Here is a 22,738-nt window from a genome sequence, read left to right on the forward strand (position 1 = left end):
ATCTTTCTAATTTTAATGCCAAATAAGAGTTTTTACCCCAATTTCATAGTCCACTAAACATAGAAAATGATAGTGCAAGTTTCAGGTTAAAGTTTTTGGTCAAGGTAGTTTTGGATGAAGTTGAATTCAAATCAACTTGAAACTTAGTCTACATGTTTCCTATGATATAATCATTTTTATTTTAATAATAAAAGGGAATATGGTCATTACGTGTACAAGAAGACAAACTGCAATTACACATGCAACATGAGACAACGGTCATTAGACATACAACAGGAGAAAAAACAGCCGTTGTACATACAACAGAAGACATTTGGGAATTATACACAAAACATAATAATGCGGCCATTACACAAACAAAAGGATAAAACATTCATTTTAAAATAGAGAATACGGTCATGACGCGTAAAACCGGAGAAATCGGCCATTTACGCATTAAACAGGAGAATACGGCTATTAAACATACAGTAGGAGAAGACGACAATACGCAACAGACAAAAAAAACGAAATTACAATGCAATTGGAAAGAAAGGCCAATTTACATACATCAGGAGAAAATGACCATCAAACATCAGGGGCATTTCAAACATAACAAATGAAAACGGCCATCACACATAAGACCAGAGAAAACGGCCATTTCACATAAGAATACGGTTATTTCACATAAGAATACGGCCATTTCTCATATAATAGGAGAAAACGTTTATAGCTCATGCAACAGAAAACAAGACTTTCAACAGTAAAAACCAGACATTTCATATAAAACTAAAGAATACGGCCAGTGCATATACAAAAGGTGAAAACGGTCATTAGACATATAACAGGGAAAAAAACCGGCCATCACACATTAAAAAGGTGAAAATGGCCATCACAAATTAAAAAAAGGTGATAATGGCCATTACACATACGACTAGAGGACAAAAACAGTAAACCAACAAAAAGAGATAACAACCATCATTTATAAAACGAGAGAACGGTCATTACCCATCCAAACAGACAAAAAACTATCACCAGCCGAATACAATGTTCCATTGCAAGTCAGGAATATGACAGTTCTTGTCCATTCGTTTTTGTTGTGTTTTGTCATTTGATTTTGCCATATGATTATGGACTTTCCGATTATATTTTCCTCTGAGTTCAGAATTTTTTTATTTAACTTTTGCAAATACTTAATGAAACAAAGATGAATTGACTTCGGTCTAAACATAGGATTTTTATTTTTACAAAAGTTGACTTCCGTTACAGATGCAAGTGTTATTTACAATGTCAGTGTTATTTAGTCCATGCTGAAAGATGTCTGGTTGATTATGGAAACCAAACTCAGCTTCTCCCCACGTCTCCGTTCCTATAACCAGTACAACTATTCCAAGTATATTCATCAAAAAACCAACTTTAACCTGGAATAAAACATTGGTATGTTACATCTTATTTATCAATGTAGTTATTTTTGTTATCATATGTACTAATTGTTCGAGAAATAATCAATTAAATTTGATTTAATTATGGATTTTCGGTGTTTTAATGCCACTTTTAAGCACTGCATTTAGGCTATTTCGTGGCGTAGCTTTATTTGGGACATTTTTACTTATTGTGTTTGCTTGCTTTGCTCACTCCTTGTTGTAAATATACTGCAAGTTGATGCGACTGTTTTACAAGTAAGAGGCTAATTAGCTTTAAAAACAGGTTTAATCCACTATTACACAACCAAATGCATTTACCAAATCAGGAATAAGTTGTTATTCATCAGTGTTAGCGTTTGATTTGACATTTGATCAGGAACTTTCCTGTTTGAATTCAGTATTTTTGTGATTTTACTCTCCACTTTTTTTAGGAATAATAAATAAAATACAATTGCTCTAATTGGTAAAGAAATAACATATCAACTGTATTCGGACAAAAAAAAATCACAATGAATTTCTGTCAGAGAAATTACCAAACAACTGTATTAGAACCAAAAATAAACTCACATTGTGATTGTTGCATTGTTTCATAAATGACCAATGAAGTGTATTTAACAGATAAATTATACCAATTATGAAATACCTTTTAGTTAAAGTACCATTATTCTACATTTCCGGATGAATTATAAACCAAACTTGATGTTAATATACCAATAATTTAATTTTGAATGTAACCCGTCTTCTGTTTGTCTGACTTCGTTTTGCTTATCAGCTCATAGACATAACTTTGTCTTGTGGTTTGAAGTCATCAATATATTTTTCATTATTTACTCCAGTTTAAAATGGGTTATTCAATGTGCACCTCATTGACAGAAAAAATATTAAAGTCATTCCTTAAATCAATCTACTATCTAGTACACATATCTTAAATTGTATACAACAATTCTTACCATGTCTATAACTTTCAGGTATCCATAGGCAAACACCACAGCATTTGGCGGTGTTGCCACGGGTAACATAAAAGCAAACGATGTCGCAATAGCTGCCGGAAACATGAAGTACAGCGGATTAACTTCCAGTTGTAAAGACTACAAATATATAATAAATGCTTGTAAATATAATTGTTACAGTATACCTTAATTCAACGTTATACTCGGACGATTCATAGATTGATCTCAATAAAGCACTTGAATTTTGAAAATCTTCACGTCGTCCTTTTTATGCCCCACCTACGATAGTAGAGGGGCATTATGTTTTCTGGTATGGTCCGTCTGTCCGTTCGTCCGTATGTCCCGCTTCAGGTTAAAGTTTTTGGTCAAGGTAGTTTTTGATGAAGTTGAAGTCCAATTAACTTCAAACTTAGTACACATGTTCCCTATGATATGATCTTTCTAATTTTAATGCCAAATTAGAGTTGTGATCCCAATGTCACGGTCCACTGAACATAGAAAATGAAAACGCGAGTGGGGCATTCGTGTACTGAGGACACATTCTTGTTATTTGTATGTGTACATGTGTGTTTTAAGTCAGTTGATCATGATGTTTTACATTGAGCATAAATGAGTACTTAAACGTTGTTATTGATTATTAAATACGCGTCGCTTAAACATGTCAACTATTTCTGTGTTTGGCTGGATATATCATGATCTTTTCATTCAAGGCCACAGTAATTCTTTTACATTATACGTTCGTCGAAGAAAAGACCACACTCTAGTTTCTAACAAAATACAATGGACTTGCAGGATCTCCAAATGAAACGAGTCCTTGTGTTCCGACAACCATGTTCCATCATCTGTATTCGTTTACTTCCAAAAACATGTCCAAGCGTGCTTCTAAAATAACATATTAAAATATACTTACTAGTTCAGCCAAAATCGGCATCAGGAGTGTACAAATTGCAACATTGCTTGTGACCTCTGTCGCTGCCGCCACAATAATACACAATATCATATTCACAATCCATGGGTCAAGGGGTTTTAACACAGCCAATTGTGTTCCTAGCCATTTGGATAATCCATATTCCTACAAAAAATAGCATCGTCTATAAAGATATAATATTGTAACATCATATTCGAAAACAATAAGGAACTCTGTTATTTGAAAGGTTGAAATAATTAGTCTCATTATTAGTTCTTAAATTGTCTGCTGGTTTAATACAATATTTCAGAATACAACTTTTACTCTACAGGAAAACTAATGTTTCTTTCATAACGATCGATGGAAATTTAACAAAAATGTTGGAAAGTGAAAATTAATATACATGTACCATCATGACCATGATATTGACTTTACTTTAACTATATCGCTGGTTATTTCGTTTAGTAGGAAACTAAGATAGATCGTGTAAATCGCCAACTGTAGGCAACACATTCGCAAAACTAAAATTTAACCAGTGATTCGAATCGTGTCATCAATTTAAAGGAAGACAAACGTATATGACCAATAAGCGTTATGTTCCTGCTAGGTTAAATTGTCCCTTTTCATATTTTATCAATGAAGTATCCATCGCATCATATTGTAAACTTAAATAATTTTAGATTATCGTTGATCATCTCAAGGAGATTGATCTTCACGCTTAACCGGCACGGAAATGGTGAGAACAGCAATCGATCTGTGTTGCCTAAAAACAATCTGTTTATAGCTATTTTATTTATGACGACAATGTTAATTTCGTTGACAACGAGAACATGCGCCCTTAGTTTCTATCTTTAATTTTTCATATCACTCTACTGTGATGAGAAAGTAAATTATCAGTCAGTAAGATAAACAAATTAGCAACAATACAGAATATTGTTTGTTCTAAAGCCATTAACATAATTAATATGATCAGTGCTGATATTCAGTAGTAAATGATCGATAATATATCGTTATTTTGTAAAGATTGAATTTTCAACATGGTTAAAAAAGCACCTGACTAACGAAAGCAAGGGCAAATCCTCCGCCTAACAATATAACCACGCCCCATGGTAACTTCTTTTCCACTATCTTCCACGTAAGCAAAGGAGGTATTGGTCCTGTTTTGGAAAACAACAGAGCAAATTTAAAAATTCATATATATATATTCAAATTATTTCACAACAAGAAATCATGAGATTTTTTAATTGTCCTTTGAATACAGATATTAATTTTATTAAACAGAAATATTGCAAATCTTGTCTTACTTATGAATACAAACATTTTTGTATCGTCTAATTTGTAACGATATCTTCCTGATTTATCGCACAAAACGTTCTAGGACTATAGAATTTATGCCATTTAAATTCGCATATGAATACAGATTGCAACGACTTCTGGAAAACATCTTGGCAGAGTTTTCAGTTTCTCCTCTGCTTGTGTGTATCGTCAATTTATTTCTAGAAAATTGACGGCAAAAGCATCAAGCATATGTGAACCCTTAGTGATTCGTGCATAAATAGAATTTCTACATAAGAAAATGCCTGCACCAATGCAAGTCAGGAATATGACAGTTGTTATTCATTCGTTTGATGTGTTTGAGCTTTTGATTTTGCCATTTGATTAGGTTTTATATCTAGAAATTGACTTTCTGGTTGGAAACAAACCTTTACGACAAAAGAGATGATTTCAGATTCCCAATTGTGACTTTGTCATTTTAAACCGAGAGTTCCGAATGGTGAAGTTGAAATCATCACTTCGTAAATTCCACGGACGCCATCAAGAGTTGGTTGATTGTTATGGGATATCCGTAATACTGATGATATCGGATATGCTCAATTATTATGTCGTAATACCGTTTCCTTTTCACGAACTTGACCTAGCGAATAAGACTATTTACCGGCTTTGAAATAACATAAGGATCACGACGGGTGCCACATGTGGAACAATACATAATTACCCTTCCAGAGCTCCTGAAATCACACTAGTTTTTGGTCTAGTTTGTGTTATTGTTGTACCCCTATTTGTGTGACACTTTGATTACGCATCGATGTCAATATAAAGGAATTTCATGCGACTGTCGTTCAAATGAGAGGTTTAGCGCTAAACAACTAGGTTCAATCCACCATGTTCTACATTTGTAAATGCCTGTACTAAGTCAGGAATGTGACAGTTGTAGTCCATTCGTTTGATGTGCTTTATCATTTGATTTTGCCATATGATTTGGGACTTTCCGTTTTACATTTTTCTCGGAGTTCAGTATTTTTTTGAATACAGTCAAACTAGCATCAACAGTGATCATGATCTATCTATCTTTCCAGACTTACCAAGTGTTTAGTAGGGATTGTTCTCCTCAGTACTAAGTTGTATATGTTTCGTTTGTCGACTGTTATTTGTTTGTTTACTCTTTTCTATTTTGGTAATAAATGGGTCTGTCTATCTTTGACGACTGTCTGTAAATACCCTCATTGATTCATTTTCCTTTTGTTAAAATTGTAGACAATTTCGATTCACAACGGAATTTACTGATTTAAAGAGGAAATTGAGGTTCTAACTAACAGTTCTGTCATTTGAACCAACAACAACAAACATTGATTTAATTTATAATATTGAACGCATAAGTAATTTTACGATCTTATCATTTTATTCTAGTAGACAAAACAATTCTTCATAATACAGATTTATTAATACTAACCTTTTTCGGAAAAATTTCGGAGTCTTGACGGAAATATAAACAAACTACATGATAATAATATAGCCGGTGTAGAGTTTGAAACTGTTCTGAAAAGTTGAATATAAACAACCTACATGATAATAATATTGCTGGAGTAGAGTTTGAAACTGTTCTGAAAAGTTAAATATAAACAAACTACATGATTATGATATAGCTGGAGTATAGTTTGAAACTGTTCTGAAAAGTTATGATATCAGCTTTAAATAAATATACGGTAGGGATTGGGCTTGGTATTCATATGATGCAGACATAATCTTTCAATCAGTTTAATTGAGTTCTGGAGCTGGAATGTCAGTAACTGTTAATATTCCTTTGATAATTTATGTATTATTGTCATTTTGTTTTGTTTCTTTTGTTACCTATTCTGACATCGGACACGGACTTCTCTCGTATTGTTATGCGTTTTTTTTACATTGGCTAGAGGTAAACTTAGGAAACTTTATATGGATTGACGAACACTTATCAGATTGATAAATTGTAGTGTATTTAACCTCCAATAAAAAATATTTCATATGTGTTCAGTGCAAAGAGTTCATAGTTTGAAACATTAGATTTTGCATAATGATCTCCTGTGATCAAGGTCAGAAAGTTTAGACCACAACTAGAAAATTGTAAATTTAAATACGGACAAGAATGATGCCTTGCATCATTATCTATGGACGTACTTCTTTGACATGAGAACTATCACTATTTGTAGAGGTGAAACCCAAGGAATCATATTTCGATACCCTAATTAGTTAATGGGGTTCGAAACGAAAGCAAGTACACGAAATTAAAAGATCAAGCTTTTTGTATTGAAAACATATAGCACATTTGTTTTACTTACTTAGGTGGAAATATATTATGCCATCCACCTCCATCGCCAATGTCTATTGTTATCCATAACAATGCCAAGAGAACAAAGTGACCTATAACGGCGGCCTCAGCAAAGCTAAAACAAAATGTCTATTGTTATCCATAACAATACCAGGAGAACAAAGTGACCAATAACGGTGGTCCGAGCAAAGCTAAAACAAAATGTCTATTGTCATCCATAACAATGCCAAGAGAACAAAGTGACCTATAACGGCGGCCTGGGCAAAGCTAAAACAAAATGTCTATTGTTATCCATAACAATGCCAGGATAACAAAATGACAAATTACGGCGGTCTAAGCAAAGCTAAAACAAAATGTCTATTGTTATCTATAACAATACCAGGAGAACAAAGTGACCAATAACGGCGGCCTGGGCAAAGCTAGAACAAAATATCTAATGTTATCAATAACAATGCCAGAAAACAAAGTGACCAATTACGGCGACCTGCGCAAAGCTAAAACAAAATGTCTATTGTTATCCATAACAATGCCAAGAGAACAAAGTGACCAATAACGGCGGCCTGAGCAAAGCTTAAACAAAATGTCTATTATTATCCATAACAATGCCAGGAGACAGAGTGACAATTTACGGCGGTCTGGGCAAAGCTAAAACAAAATTTCTGTTGTTATCCATAACAATGCCAGGAGAACAAAGTGACCAATGCAATTATGTTGGCCTGAGCAAAGCTAAAACAAAATGTCTATTGTTATCCATAACAATGCCAGGAGAACAAAGTGACCAATTACGGCGTTCTGAGAAAAGCTACAACAAAATGTCTATTGTTATCCACAACAATGCCAGGAGAAGAAAGTGACAAATTACGGCGGCCTGAGCAACGCTAAAACAAAATGTATATTTTTATCCACAACTATGCCAGGGGAACAAAGTGACCAAATACGGCGGCCTTATCAAAGCTGAAACAAAATGCATTTAAGAATTGAATGCTCTTTTTTGTAAATTTATTGGGGTGTAAAAGCGTTGACCGAAGTACATTTTGTATGAAGCGCAGAAGCGCTTCATACTAAAAATGTGCGCACGGTCAACGCTTTTACAACCCTATAAAGTTACAAAAAAAAGCATTCAATACTTATAATAACATTTTTACCTATAGGATCATCAAAACACGCCTTTTATCAAGTTTTTATTTCATTTACCTGTGCACTTTATTGTGGGACCTCGTGTCATCCTGAATGAAAAGTTTTATTGTGTGATACAACTGCTTAAGGAATAACACGTGATGTACAGTTAGCCAATGAGAATAACGTATTAGAGTGAAACATACATTTAATGTAATTATATACAAATAATAAAAATGAAAGACAATGTACAAGAATGCCTTAATTAAACATATTGAATAGTTATGTCATTAGTAATTATCACCATCTTAATATTTTCTGTTACATACCTCCATTTGATGGTAATGCAGGTAACAAAAGATCAGCTTAAAAACACAAAAATATTAAAAAAAAAAAATAGAAACTCTTAGTCGAAACCAGTAACAAACAATAACCGAAATAAAAAGAACATATATTAAAATGCAATTAACAGCCTTCAAAACAACACATTTAGTATTTTTAAGTTATAGAACTGAAATTATTTCAATAAAGTAAAAGTTCTTTATTATATCTTTAATGGCCCTGTTCACATATGTACGCTGAATCCATTAATTCACTGATTGATATGTAATAGTCTGTAGACAGCTTGATTAATTTTGTTTGGTTGTCATTGCCTATAACCAGCTGTTAGTGACTTCGAGTGCTCTTATCTCGGGACGTTGTGTCTTTAGTCTTTTAATATTTATTCTTTGTAATGTGTCAATAGTTATCAAAGGTACCAGGATTATAATTTAGTACGCCAGACGCGCGCTTCGTCTACATATGACTCATCAGTGACGCTCATAGCAAATATTTATAGAGACAAACAAGTACAAAGTTAAAGAGCGTTGAGGATCCAAAATTCCAAAAAGTTGTGCCAAACACGGCTAAGGTAATCTATGCCTGGGATAAGAAAAATCCTTAGTTTTTCGAAAAATTCAAAGTTTTGTAAACAGGAAATTTATAAAAATGACCACATTATTGATATTCATGTCAACACCGAAGTGCTGACTACTGGGCTGGTGATATCCTCGGGGACGAAAAGTCTTTCGTAATGGTTTGTAAAGGTTTTAATGATGTGGTTATGTTACACCAGTGACCCCTTTTAATGGAGAGTTCAGCGATCGAAACTAAGTTTAACCCCTCAGCCTGATTATCATCGTCTACCATATTGTTTTTCCGTTCTTTTTTTGTGTACATGAATCGGCTGTTTGATTCGTCGTTTGATATTTTTCTTCATTTACGTTTCAGATAGTTTCCTAGTTTAAGATAGCTGAATTCACGGTCATGAATGGTAGGGGTTTGGCTAATTGTTGAAGGTCGTACTATAATTCCTAAGTCATGTGGTCTCTGACTGACCTTACTTTCAATTCAAAGGAAACTTTATTACATTCATTTGTTTTAATTGATGTCCATAAAACATAAAAAGGAATTGCTGTATTTAGCGTATCACTCAGAGCTCTTGGTTTAGTGAAAAACCTACACAAAACATCCTGATATATGTGTACCGATCCCGCTATGCATTTGTAATGGATAATTAGCACCCCTCCCCCCCCCCCCTATTAGGGGTTCATCGTACACCAAACTAGTCCTTCCGACATTAGTATAAAGAAGAATTATGAAATCAAGTCATGATACTGTCGATTCATATATTTAAGTGGGTATGTAATTTTTGTTGATTGCCGAAAATTTGCATATTTGTTGATATTTGATTTCGTGATTTTGCCAAGCATTGTATACAAAGCCCATTGAAAATATGTTATTTGTTGAACATTTGAATTCGTGGTTCACCTGTATTCACGAAACCCACGAAAGTTGATATCCAACGAATGTAATGAATTCAAAGTAGCTGTATTTAATCTAAGACCTCTACGAGTAAATACGTGGTCACCAATTGATGGCCCTAACCAAATCACCTTATTACAAATTCACTTCTTCCAAGTCAGGAATATGACGGTTGTTTGTTTTAGTAAGTATCATACAAATCCAAAATTAACTTTGGAAGTTTCAATACCGCCTCTTATTTCGAAACCAACACAAAAAAAAACATATTAAAGGCAAGAGAAAAACAACAAAATAGAGAGTTTATCTATCTACTTATGAATATTTCAGCTAAAGCATAATCTTACTCAATTGGGCCTAGGCTGGCATATTCTTTTCTCAAAAGCGACTTGATTCTTGACCTAGACTCAGCATTTCCGGAACAGAACTGCAAACAACCTCTTCAAGTACAATACAAAAAAAAATTATGTGTTAACATTGCTGGAGTTCTAACTAACAATCCAAAAACATGGTCTTTCGGAAATAAGTACAACATCTGTACTACTTAAGGAACAGATAATATTATTGGGACGCAGTTCCTCTGAAACCATACCAAGTCGGAAATATTTGTTGTTAAACTTGTAGTGTTTTGTACTCTCTAGATTTATCTTTGAAACTCTTTTTTAAAAGATAACGCCATGTTTTGAAAAACTAATTTAATTTAGAGACCGTTATCGATTCTTGTCTTATACGTTTTTGCGCAAGCTCAGTTGACTTACTGTCCGCGAAATTAAAAAAAAAACTTATTTGCTTTAACACTTGCCTAACTGTACCGCGATTTTGCTGATTTCTTCTTGCAATAGAAATTTCAAAGAATAGAATTACAGTAAATATGTTTTTGATATTGAATTTCACGTGCTACACCTTGTCGACAACGATAAATACTAGACCGTTCGTGAACATATGAGGTTTCTATGTTTCAGTTGACGTTGAAACATTTAAAGACTTAGAATTAAAAAGATTGTTTTCGCATGATTTATCTTTCTAAATAAGACAATGTCACTTATCTATATTGAAAACAATATAAACATAAATATAACGTTAGATATTGTATATTCCTTACTTTCCTAAGAAGTACAACTGAAGCCATATCCAGGATAATAATAACATTATAGCAGATATTGGTAAACCGAATGCAAACCACGACGAAAAGGTAACCGGCGATTCTCCTCCGTACTTCTCGAATATGCTTAAAAGAATAAAACATAGTGTTATCTTAAGTATTTCGTATGTGTATCAAGTGATAAAGTTTATTTTGTTGGTCCGGTTTCATATCTTGTTATGTCTAATGTCGTTGTTAGAAATGATGTGGGTTTTAATTAATATCCTGATTTAGGGAATTTGTTGTTACTTTTTTATTCATATATCCCGATTTGGGGAATTTGTTGTTACTTTTTTATTTATATATCCCGATTTGGGGATTTTTTTGTCGCTTTATACGTGTATGTCCGATGGGCCAATTTTTATTTATATATCCCGATTTGTTGAATTTGTTGTCACTTCATAAGTGTATGTCCGAAGGGCCATTTTTTATTGATATATCTCGATTTGTGGAATTTGTTGTCACTTTATACGTGTATGTCAGATGGGCCTGTTTTTATTTATAGATTCCGATTTGTGGAATTTGTTGTTACTTTTTACGTGTGGATCCGATAGGCCATTTTGTGCTGGGCTATTGTCTGTTTATTTCGTTTGTGGTTTGTATTCTCTTTTTTTCTATACAATTTACGTTGTTCTTATTTGTCAGTAAAGTCAAATACTCGAGGTTCTTCTACAGAGTGTTATGGTGTTTGTCTTTGTGTTTGTTTACTTTTAGGTGTATCATGATCTGGTCAATCTATTCTTATTTTTATTTTCAAAACGTAAAAAAATCAAATCACAAAAATACTAAAATCCAAGATAAGATAAAGAAATCCGATACATAATTTACATGATTCAAAACAACTGTATGCACAAGACTTTTCTTATACAAAAGATTGGTTTAGATAAAAACAAATAATAACACCATAACAAACACAATTCAATTGTCGGTACTTATACGTCTTCGGGTTTCAAATGTTTGACTTAATGCGTGCCTGATGAAGGTAAATCCAAAAAGCTCTTCGGACGCAAGAAATTATTAAACGCATTGTTTTCATTTTTTTATTATTAAATATTCCTGCCATCGCAAAAAATATATAAAATAGGATCAATACAAACTCCATCACAATTTATATTCTTGTAAGTATCTATAAATTGAACGAATATGTTTTATATATGAAAAAAATACTTGTTATAATATAAACGTCACATAAATACATAACTTTGTGTTTATCATCACTTTTTTCAAGGGTTAAACGGTAACACCAACTTGCAGTTCAGAGTCTACATACGAGTATTGGTCTGTTGAAATAACGTTGAATTAGAGATAACAGTGACTATTGCATGTTCAAATCTAATATGTTAGACTGTTTAAACAACTAGAGTAATAACTAAGATCCTTAATAACGTATATTTTAACAACAAAGTATGGGGCTAGAAATTACAAGTCACTTTAAAACTTATTGCCAATAACATGAATCTACATTTGAAATTATTAATGTAAATGGTAAACTAACATATCACTTTGTCCTTTGAAAACAACATTAGGACCAGTTCCGGTCAAGCTCCCAAGGCCACCACAGTTTGCGGCATGTGCTATACAGATCGACATCATTTTACATATTTCGAGATGTTCTTTGCTTTCAGTTTGATTCATGTTGTCTTCAGGTTCAGCCTTGTAATTTGAAGTTCTGAAAATATATAGAACAATAATGATGAACAAGTATTCAGCACATGAAGTATTATCAAGTAATTGTAATTGGAACACTTTTAAACAAAAAGCAAAAACAAAAAGTAATTCAGAATCTTTAAAAAAAAAAGGGGGGGGGGGATAATAAAGAGATTGCGATCACCAGTCACAAAGCGTTTGGCAGACATTTAATCATTACTACGAGTTTGTGTTAGTGGGTAACGACTATTCGGAATATGTTTCATACGAAAAAAAGAGGCAGGTATTATGATGATAAGTATGATGACAATAATGCTGATTGCAAAGCGGCCAACGTTAATTTTTTTTTAAATCATACTAACTTTTCATGAAAATAATTCATCAAATATGGAAAGAAAGTAGTACAATCTGCATACATTTTTTTCTTAAGCCACTTATAAGATTAAGATACACAAAAGAGCAATTCGTATCAGTAACATATACCTTGAGAGTTGTCGGACCTGTTTTTGGCTTGGAATATACATATAGCACTCATTTGTATCAGTGACATGTACCTTTAGAGTTGTCGGACCTGTTTTTGGCTTGGAATATACATGTAGCACACATTTGTATCAGTGACATGTACCTTTAAAGTTTTCGGACCTGTTTTTGGCTTCGAATATACATGTAGCACACATTTGTATCAGTGGCATGTACCTTTAAAGTTTTCGGACCTGTTTTTGGCTTTGAATAAACATGTAGCACACATGTTTTAACGTTTAATAAGAACTAGTTCCAATGTATACTTGAATAAATATACAAGATTTTCCATACTTATCTGTTTTCTCTATATCGGTACTTGTAGGTTGACCATTTTCTTTGATGACACCATTAACTTCTATATCTTCTAACTTAAGTGCATCGTTATCATAAACTGTGAAGAGATATTATTTGATTAGTAATCTATCAATTTAGAATTATAATATTATTATTCTTTACTTTTCTATGTTGTGTCATGTGTACTATTGTTTGTCTGTTTGTCTTTTTTATTTTTAGCCATGGCGTTGTCAGTTTATTTTAGACTTATGAGTTTGACTGTCCCTTAGGTATCTTTCGTCCCTCTCCTCTATCAATTTAGAATTATAATATCTTACGATGAACGTATACATAGCTTCATCTATCAGTCAAATGCATAATTCGTTCGATTAAATGTAGCAACACGAATTAGTATTGATTTAAAATGAAACGGATGATGCAAGGGAGTCATGTAAAAAGTAAAATCGGAAACATACTAAACTCCGAGAAAAATTCAAAACGAAAAGTCCTTGATCAAATGGCAAAATTTAAAGCTTAAACACATCAAATGAATGGTGAACTACTGTCATATTCCTGACTTGGAATAGGCATTTTCTGACGTAGAAAACTTATCAGTCGAAGAATAAGCGAAAATGTCAGGTCAAAATTACAAACACTTCGGACAGATAAAAAACACAGCACACTGCATGGAATCTAACTGAGCAACTAATACTATAAACACATGCATATGGTGATCGTAGGTTCCCTTTGAAGGGTAGGCTGATCCTGTCAATCTAGCGATGAATGATTATGTTATGTTCAATAAATGATCATAACGACTCTATATTCATGCCTTTCATACCAATTTGTATGGGATTACAAATGTTCGTATTACGCTAGTTTTGAGTGCATTTTCAACCTAGAATCTTTAAGAGAGGCAAAAGCAAACGAAAAGGTGTAGAGGAAATTTCAAAGTCGAAAATAAACTGTCAATTTTAACTTTAACCAAATGACCATTAATTTCAAAAGAAATCCCTTGATATAGAATGAGCTTCAAGTTTAACTCGCCTGATAATTAAGCATACTGTTAGCTGTTAAAGTTATAAAAACTACTCGGTAACACAAAACATGAAACATTCTTCACGAAAAAACACAGCCCTTTATTTTTTTTACACATAATGTACATTCAAAGTTCTACCTTCTGTTACAATCTCTTCGTTGGGGACGTTTGCTTCCTTTAGCTGTACCAGTATGGCGTTTGTTATAGGAATCATCATGGCCGTTGTTGCTGTATTACTGATCCACATGGATAGTAACCAAGTGGGTAACATCAGACCAAGCATCAACCTTCAAATATTGTCGCATGTTTAGTATGTAATCATCAGGGATGAATAATTAACCATTAAGTGCATTAATGTTGCCCTTATTACGTATGTTATGTATGTGTTTACGTGCTGAATGCATTTCTTTACAGTTAGTGTTGTATTAGATAAACTCATCATAGATACCAAAATTAAATTTTGCACTTACGGCAGTCGCGCGCCTCGTCTACAAAGACCCATCAGCGACGCTCGAATCCAAAATAAAAATAAAAAAGGCCTAACTAAGTACGCAGTTGAAGAGCACTGAGGACCAAAATTCACAAATCTTTCTTCGTTAAGTATAAGAGAGTTATCAATTCTTCAATTAGACAAAGATCATAGATATTAATTGTAGAAAGAAAAACAAAATACTGTTTTCGAGTGCAAACTATACATATGGTTAGAAGTGTGCAATTAGGACAAACGCTAATCGAACACAGAATTTATTTTAAACATTTTAAAGGAATTGAATAAATGTATTCTTGTATATTCTTTTAGACGTATTCTGGGAAACAAAATACCGTGCAAAAAAATGAAATGACTAGTAATTTTTAAACCGACTTAAATAAGACCGTTAGTTTTCTCGTTTGAATTGTTTTCCATCGCCATGTCGGGCTCTTAATAGCGTACTATGCAATATAGGCTTTGCGCATTGTTGAAGGCCGTACAGTTACCTATAGTTGTTAATTTCTGTGTCATTTTTATCTCTTGTGGAGAGTTGTCTCATACGAAATAATCCCTTATCTTCTTTTTTATTTCAATACTAACAACTTAAATGTCGCATAAACTGCAAATAACCAACTACCAGTACACATTACATTATTTTTTTTCATACCATCGAGTCTCAGTTCCAACGTACATTAGAATAGCCAAGGCCAATCGTTTGTGTATATTCCAATGTTCAATAGCTACGGCAATGATGAGTCCACCAAGAAATAACATGGATGTATCCTAAAACAGAACTCACACTACATGTTAATTAAGTCAATACACATGTTACACATATTAACCAGTCCAAGGAACACGTCTTAGTATTTGTTCTTCTATCAAAATGTTCAAATATAAATAAATATAAGGTAGAGACACGAGTTTTTAATCTATGTTTAAAAATCTTATTTGTTTAAGTGTAACTGCGAAGAGAAATTATAACTTACAGAATAGCAAAAACTAAAACAGAGAAGGGCGTGCAGACAGTGTGAGTGTCATGGAAACCGCGACTAATAAGAAATGGCATTATGGGGAAGACTTATCTTGTTTCTCCAGATTTTAATCTACGAAATCAATATTCACAAATTTAAACGTTTAACTCAACGGTATCCCTTCAATCGTTTTTCTTCGATAATCCGGTTCCTTAAATGTGTAAATTTTCAAACCATCAGAATAAGCGAAATTCGTATTAAGTCAGTTAAGTTACCGATGCAAGTACATGTAACAACATAATAAAGGAAAACATAATGTACTAGACTTAGTGTCATATCATTATATGATATGAGGACGCCCGCAAAGCTTCAAATACAATACTTTTATCTTTTAAGTAATCAGTTCATGATGCTGGTTTGTTGTTGCATTTGATTGCTTCGTTTGAATTGTAATGTTCAAATAAGTATGTGTTTCCTCTCAAAATATAGACTTGTCATACATAAAATAATATCTGTACAAATAACTTACACTCAAATAATGTGAAGAAACTTCTTTTGCACTCCCAAGTCCAACTAATGGTGTCAGAATAATAGGCAATAGTGACGTCACTGCGATAGGCAAAGCTTCGGTGATCCAGTATATTGCCATTATAAACACTATGTAAGCACATTTTGATTCCTAGAATGACAAATTAATATAAAACCTGAATTTAATACAAGAAACAGGATTAGGACTATATTTGGCAAATAAATCGATAATTTTTCGGAAAACGTGTAACATTGAATACAGACTTAAGTCGAATGACGACGCTTTCTTCAAGACCTGTCTGAAAATAACTTGACTTATATCACAGTATAAATAATAGAAGTTCAAATGTCTTGTATTAAACGAGGAAATTGCTAGTTGTAATCAAATAGGCCGATTGAATGCATGTTGACGTTTGCTTTTGATGAATCGAATTCTTGAAAAGCGGTATACTATTGTTGCCTTTTTTACACCTCATATCTTTTTAGTTGTTTTGTGTTTTCAATGCAAAAAGAAAGATTGGTTTAAGCATTACAATTGTACTATGAAGAAATTAAATACCATCAATGATTAACTCGTTTATGAACAATCTACATCCAAATCGACAAAAAATATGTAAATCTTAAAGACATATGAAAAGGCGAAAAAAAATAATCCAATTCTTGAACCAATGCATAGATCATCAAATTAGTCTTATGTGCACGATTTTTTCATATTTTACCAATAATATCGTATAATCGTCAACAAGTTGTCATTTTATATTAAGGAAGTCCTCATGCAAACATTTAACATAATATCACCTTTCTAATTAATTTATATAACTATGTGGCATTTTTGTGTTTGCGGTTGTTGAAATGCAAGCGCTCTAAACAAACGCATCATAGATACTTTCGCAAAATCAGCAGGGATGGTTGCACTGACATAGTAAATAAACTCATCATAGATAACAGGACTAAATTTAGTATATACGCTAGACGCGCGTTTCCTCTACAAAAGACTCATCAGTGAGGCTCGAATCCCAAAAAGTTAAAAAGGCCAAATACAGTAGGAAGTTGAAGAGCATTGAGAAGCAAAGTTCCTAAAAGTTTTGCCAAATACAGCTGAGGTGACCTATGCCTGAGGTAGAAAAGCCTTTAATAGTATTTCAAAAAATTCAAAAATTTGTTACCAGTAAATTTATAAATATAACCATATCAATGACAATTCATGTCAGCACACAAAGTGCCGACTACTGAGCTTGTGATACCCTCGGGGAAATAAATCTCCACCAGCAGTGGCATCGACCCAGTGGTGTTGAATAAACTCATCATAGATACCAGGACTAAATTTAGTATATACTTAAGCGTTACGTGTATTTATATATTTGCCGGTTAAGTTTTCCATAGAAGCTATCTCATTCAATCTTAGAACTGGTTCTTATTATTTGAAATTACGAGCAGAATATGTAAGATTTAACGCCGATCATATTGTATAAATTAAAGATAATGCATCACTCATCATTGTTATGTCATGTATAATGATACCAAAATATACGCAGGTTATCTTGATTTAATATTATAATCTAGATTACATTTTTGAAGAAATAAGTGTTGCTATCCATTCAGTTGTCTTTACTTGTTGACATATTCATCCCTCGGTTTGTAATGTAGAATTTACACACCTAAAGAATTAGGTATATATATTATGTAAATGTAACACCAGTATTTGACCTGTGTGTTTTTTGATAAATGTAAAGTGTCTGATCATAAGTGATAGCATTTATTATTCCTCTTATCCTCAATTTTGTAAGATATTGTCAAAAATAAGAAAATGTATAATATCCTTTTGTTAAGCTTAAAAAATTAAAATACAATTGATAAAATTCGTAAATTAAAATGTCTTTAAAACATTTTCCGCTGTGCAAACGCATATATTTGGCGTAGTTATATTTACATATTTACATATAGCTGACAAATTGCGAAATCAATTCAACAGAACTTTTGTTTGCACGTATGCTAACGAAAACGCTTCTCTTTTTGTCGGTACCAGATGCGTATTTCGACAATCCATGTCTCTTCAGTGATGCTAGAGACCCCATTATTTGAAAATACAAAATTCATTTAAAAGATGAAGAGCTGTAACTCAAACGGACAAACAAAATATAGCCAAAGCCGGGTAAGAAATCAGAGCTTTGCATGAGTGAGATATCTTCCTTAATTTAACATGATTCCCAAATTTTGTAACATCAATTTTTAAAACATAAATCCGAATTTGCATGCAAATACTGGAGTACTTGCCACTGGGGTAGTGATACCCTCGGAAACGATTATGTTCTTTTTTATTATTTGAAGATGGGTTGTTAAAGATAAGGGTGTCATAAATTTATCCGTGTCATTTAGGATTAATTTTTCAAATCAACACGATATAAATTACGAAAATACAAAATGACTGTTAAACAAAGTCTAACGATATTGTGTCTTGTTATTTACATTCATGTATCGTATATGTATCAAAAAACTTTAGTACAATAAAGTTCAAACGGTTAATTTATAAAAAAAAAAAATACCATATAATTGATATCCATGTCAACACCGACGTGCTGACTGCCGGGCTGCTGATATATCGGGGAGGAAACGTCCACCAGCAGTGACATCGACCCAGTCGTGTCAATATTTATCAAAGGTACCATGCTTATAATTTGATATGCCAGACGCGCGTTTTGTCTACAGAAGACTAATCAGTGATGCTGAGATCAAAATAGTGCGGACTTACAACAAACCCACGGGTAAATAAAAATCCTTTTCATATATTGAATAAATTTTGACAATCATTAACAATTTAACAAATAACGAGTTCTCAAAGATATGAATTATGTCATTAAAATAAAGTTTGAATTTTTACATTGTTAATATTTCTCTTAAAACAACGAAAATATTAAACTATACATAAATAAAAAAAAAACATTACCTGTGTTCCGATAACAAATGGTAACGGCAACAAAAGGACTGGCGTCAAAACAACAACAAGTATATTAAATACACGTGCAATATCCTTAGTAATCTTCATAGTATATGATAGTGCATCAAGTCGTACATAAAAAGAGACCGTATATATTGCAAGATCAACATACACGTAAATTATGGCAGTTCTTTTATGTATTTAAAAGATAACACCACACTATGGATACGTTTAAGTAGATTCCTCGGGTTATAAATTGAAAAGTTTTTATCACGTAAATGAAGTAACATAATAGAAAGAAGAACAAGGCCATAACATAAATACATCTGAAAAAAAGGGAAAAAAACACCTTCAGACGCAATCTAAATTAAATAGCTATAATGTCACAAATACCCATCGGAGACTATATAAAGATATAAATAGTAAAAACGGTATACATGGTATTCGTAAGTTCAAATTATCATCGGTCTGTTATTGTGATTTCTGCAGCTCAGTCTTTAGTAATAGATATAGTGTATTTACAGTAAACCATTGTAGCCCTTTCGTATTTTTCAATTCTTTTTTAATGTTGGATTGTTTTTATTACTGTTTATCCAGTGTTTAGTTGTTTTAATTTTTATTTTATAAAACTTTTATCAACAAATAGGTAAAAATTGACTATTTCCCGATCACATGTAGTAAACTATTACTTAAGGTATGTGATATGAAACGCTAGTTTTCTTCACATAATACTCGTCAGTGACGCTCAAGTCAAAATAAAACAATATGAATGCAAAATTAAATATGTGGACGAAGAGCATTTAATATCGAAACTATCGAAAATGTTGTGTCACATACAGTTGATATGCTATTTAATGGCTTGTATTTTCTACCATGATTTCCTTGATAAAGGGTTGTTGCTCACAGGGAAGCTAATGAGAGTTCAAACTTGTAAAGTTGAAATTTTCCCTCCGTTACGTTTACGAAGTCTTCACGAGTGTTTGACCGTTATAGGATAGCCGTTTCTCAGATTACAATGGATATGTTCCAATTATTGTAAACCTAGCCCATGTTCCTGACTAAGTACAGGCATTTTCTAATGAGGAAAATTGTGGATTGAACCTGGTTTTTCAAGTGAACACAACAATTATTGATACGTTTCACGTGAACAATACGTCCACAGGATAGGCAGCGGCCCACTAGTTATTATCAAAGGAAATATTATGAATTTTTTAATAAGGAATTGTATTGAATATTAACTTTAAGATTTTACCTTTCCAAATCGATGTTTACAAACCTTTTTCTATTACTGATAATGGCATTATGCATACGACAGAAAATGGATTTATAAAAATAATTATCAAATAAATAATTTTGTTAACTTGGAAATAGTATGGAGTTTGATATTACATTTTGAAAGAATATGGTCGTTGGTATACAAATATGTCAAACAGAGATTAATAATGTTTGCTGTGTACTTAATAATGATTATATTATATAATTTCTTGTTTAGCCTTGTATACAAGTGTTTTATCTTACCCGTGTCATATATGATTTAAGACACCACTTTATGCTATATTCATATTATGTTATATTATTTTTTTCTGTTTTATACCCTCTTTTTTTACGACAGTAAAACTACCGATGGACGTCATCAAAGCTTCAAATTCAATAATGTTATCTCTTTTCTAATGCAAAACAAATTCATATTTAGATTTCAAACATTATTTCAATGTACAATTTTCATTTAAGAAAATTCCGCGAAAAGATGTTATCGAACGCACCTAGTGTCAAGAAGTAGCACGTAAACTGAGAGATAATAATATGAAAATATCTACAATTGTAAGTGAATATTAATGAAACAATTGACATTATAACATCATAATTCTCACTTAATCAATATAGACAGTTCACTCTGTAATTTTGCGGATAAACAGTTGAGCAGTGAAAACAAATTTGTTTCTGTTGATACGCCCGGTGATAGGTGAACAAGATGCCTGGTAATAAAATCCGGGATAACAACATTGACTTAGATAAAATTGATATAATTGAAGAAGCAATTGTACATAAGGAATCAACACATAAAATGACTAAGAATAAACAAAGTAGAACAAGAAACTTATCAGCCTCAGATTCAGAATTAAATAGAACCGAACATGAAAACAAAAAGACGAAAAACACTCAAGAACAATTTAATAATGCAAATGTTGTGGACTGTGACAACCTAAATGATTTGGATCTGAAATCTCTAGTAATAAGTCTTTCATTAGAATTGAAGTCCGCTGTTTCTACTTTATCAAAGCAAATGACCGATCTAGAATACAGATTAGAACAAAAGATATCACAAAAACTGTTGATTGCTGTTGATACAAAAATAGAAAATGAATTCAGCAATGTAAGGCAAGAAATAAAATCAGAAATAGATACTATGAAGAATAGATTAAACAGCGCTGAAAAGTCATATGCATCGGTTGTGAAGAATTCGAAACAAACAAACACAGAAGATTATGAAAGAGGAAAAAATATTATTGTTAAAATGTTCCCAGTAGATAAAAATGAAACACCAACAAACAATTGTCTGAAAAACAATGTTATATCAATGGTCAAAGATGGAATGAAACTCAAAAACATCATAGTCGAAAAAGTAGAGAGGAAACAGTCGAATGGACCACGACCTGGAGTTGTTATAGCAAGATTGCAATCAAAACAAAACAAAGTAGAAATTATGGAAAAGAAAAAAGAACTTAGAAAAATACAAAAGTATAGAAACGTATATATTGAAGGTGATATCCCATATGAAACCAGAGTGGCAAATTCCAACATGCGCACCATTTTAAAGGAGATGGGAAAACTAAACGAATTTAAAGTCTCACAAGGAAAATTAGTGCGAAATGTTCAGCGAAATCAGTCACAAAATGATGGAAGATAGGAATTATTGCTTGGTGTTTGGAACGTAGGCGGTTGGTCGCATCATGTTGAAAGTGATAATTATAACTTTCGAAAAACAGTTTTAGAACATTTGAGCTGCGACATCATTGGTGTATGTGAAACATTTCTGATTGGTAAAAATAAAATTAATATAGACGGCTATCATTTTTATGGAAACAACCGAAAAATAAATCATAAAAAAGCAAAACGTGGATCAGGAGGAGTTGGAGTATTCGTTAAAGATATTATTGAACAACAGTACAAGATAGAAGTATTAGATGAAAGCATAGAAGACATACTCTGGGTGAAACTTACCAATGAGCATGAAACTTTTTGTATATGTGTGTGTTACTTACCACCTAAAGGCTCAACACGAACAAATGATCCCGAACAATTCTATTCCGATCTTACTAGACAAGTGTACATGTATCAGAATTTAGGCAAATTATATATAGTTGGATATTTTAATTCTAGATGCTCAGATACATCTGACTTTATAGAAGGGGTAGACGAGATACCAAGTCGAGAGACAATTGACCAAGGATCA

General features: G+C 32.6%; 1 protein-coding gene across 2 annotated transcripts; it reads right to left on the bottom strand.

Annotated features, from left to right (window-relative positions):
• Positions 1–1,200: 1,200 nt before the first annotated feature.
• On the bottom strand, positions 1,201–19,479 carry LOC143076415 (Na(+)/citrate cotransporter-like). Of its 2 annotated transcripts, none has more exons than XM_076252170.1 (14): positions 19,294–19,479; positions 16,351–16,500; positions 15,518–15,633; positions 14,520–14,668; positions 13,361–13,460; positions 12,396–12,569; positions 10,862–10,987; positions 10,107–10,199; positions 6,854–6,958; positions 5,989–6,074; positions 4,311–4,414; positions 3,261–3,422; positions 2,351–2,488; positions 1,201–1,397 (listed from the first exon to the last, which is right to left on the bottom strand). In XM_076252170.1, the coding sequence occupies exons 1-14, from the start codon at positions 19,390–19,392 to the stop codon at positions 1,221–1,223; spliced, it is 1,779 nt and encodes a 592-aa protein (XP_076108285.1). In that variant the 5' UTR covers positions 19,393–19,479; the 3' UTR covers positions 1,201–1,220. The 2 variants fall into 2 exon arrangements, with proteins under 2 accessions (XP_076108285.1, XP_076108286.1); XM_076252171.1 differs by lacking the exon at positions 19,294–19,479 and adding an exon at positions 17,918–17,962.
• Positions 19,480–22,738: the final 3,259 nt, after the last annotated feature.

The sequence above is a fragment of the Mytilus galloprovincialis genome, chromosome 5 (genome assembly GCF_965363235.1).
Source record: "Mytilus galloprovincialis chromosome 5, xbMytGall1.hap1.1, whole genome shotgun sequence".
Lineage (NCBI taxonomy): Eukaryota > Metazoa > Mollusca > Bivalvia > Mytilida > Mytilidae > Mytilus > Mytilus galloprovincialis.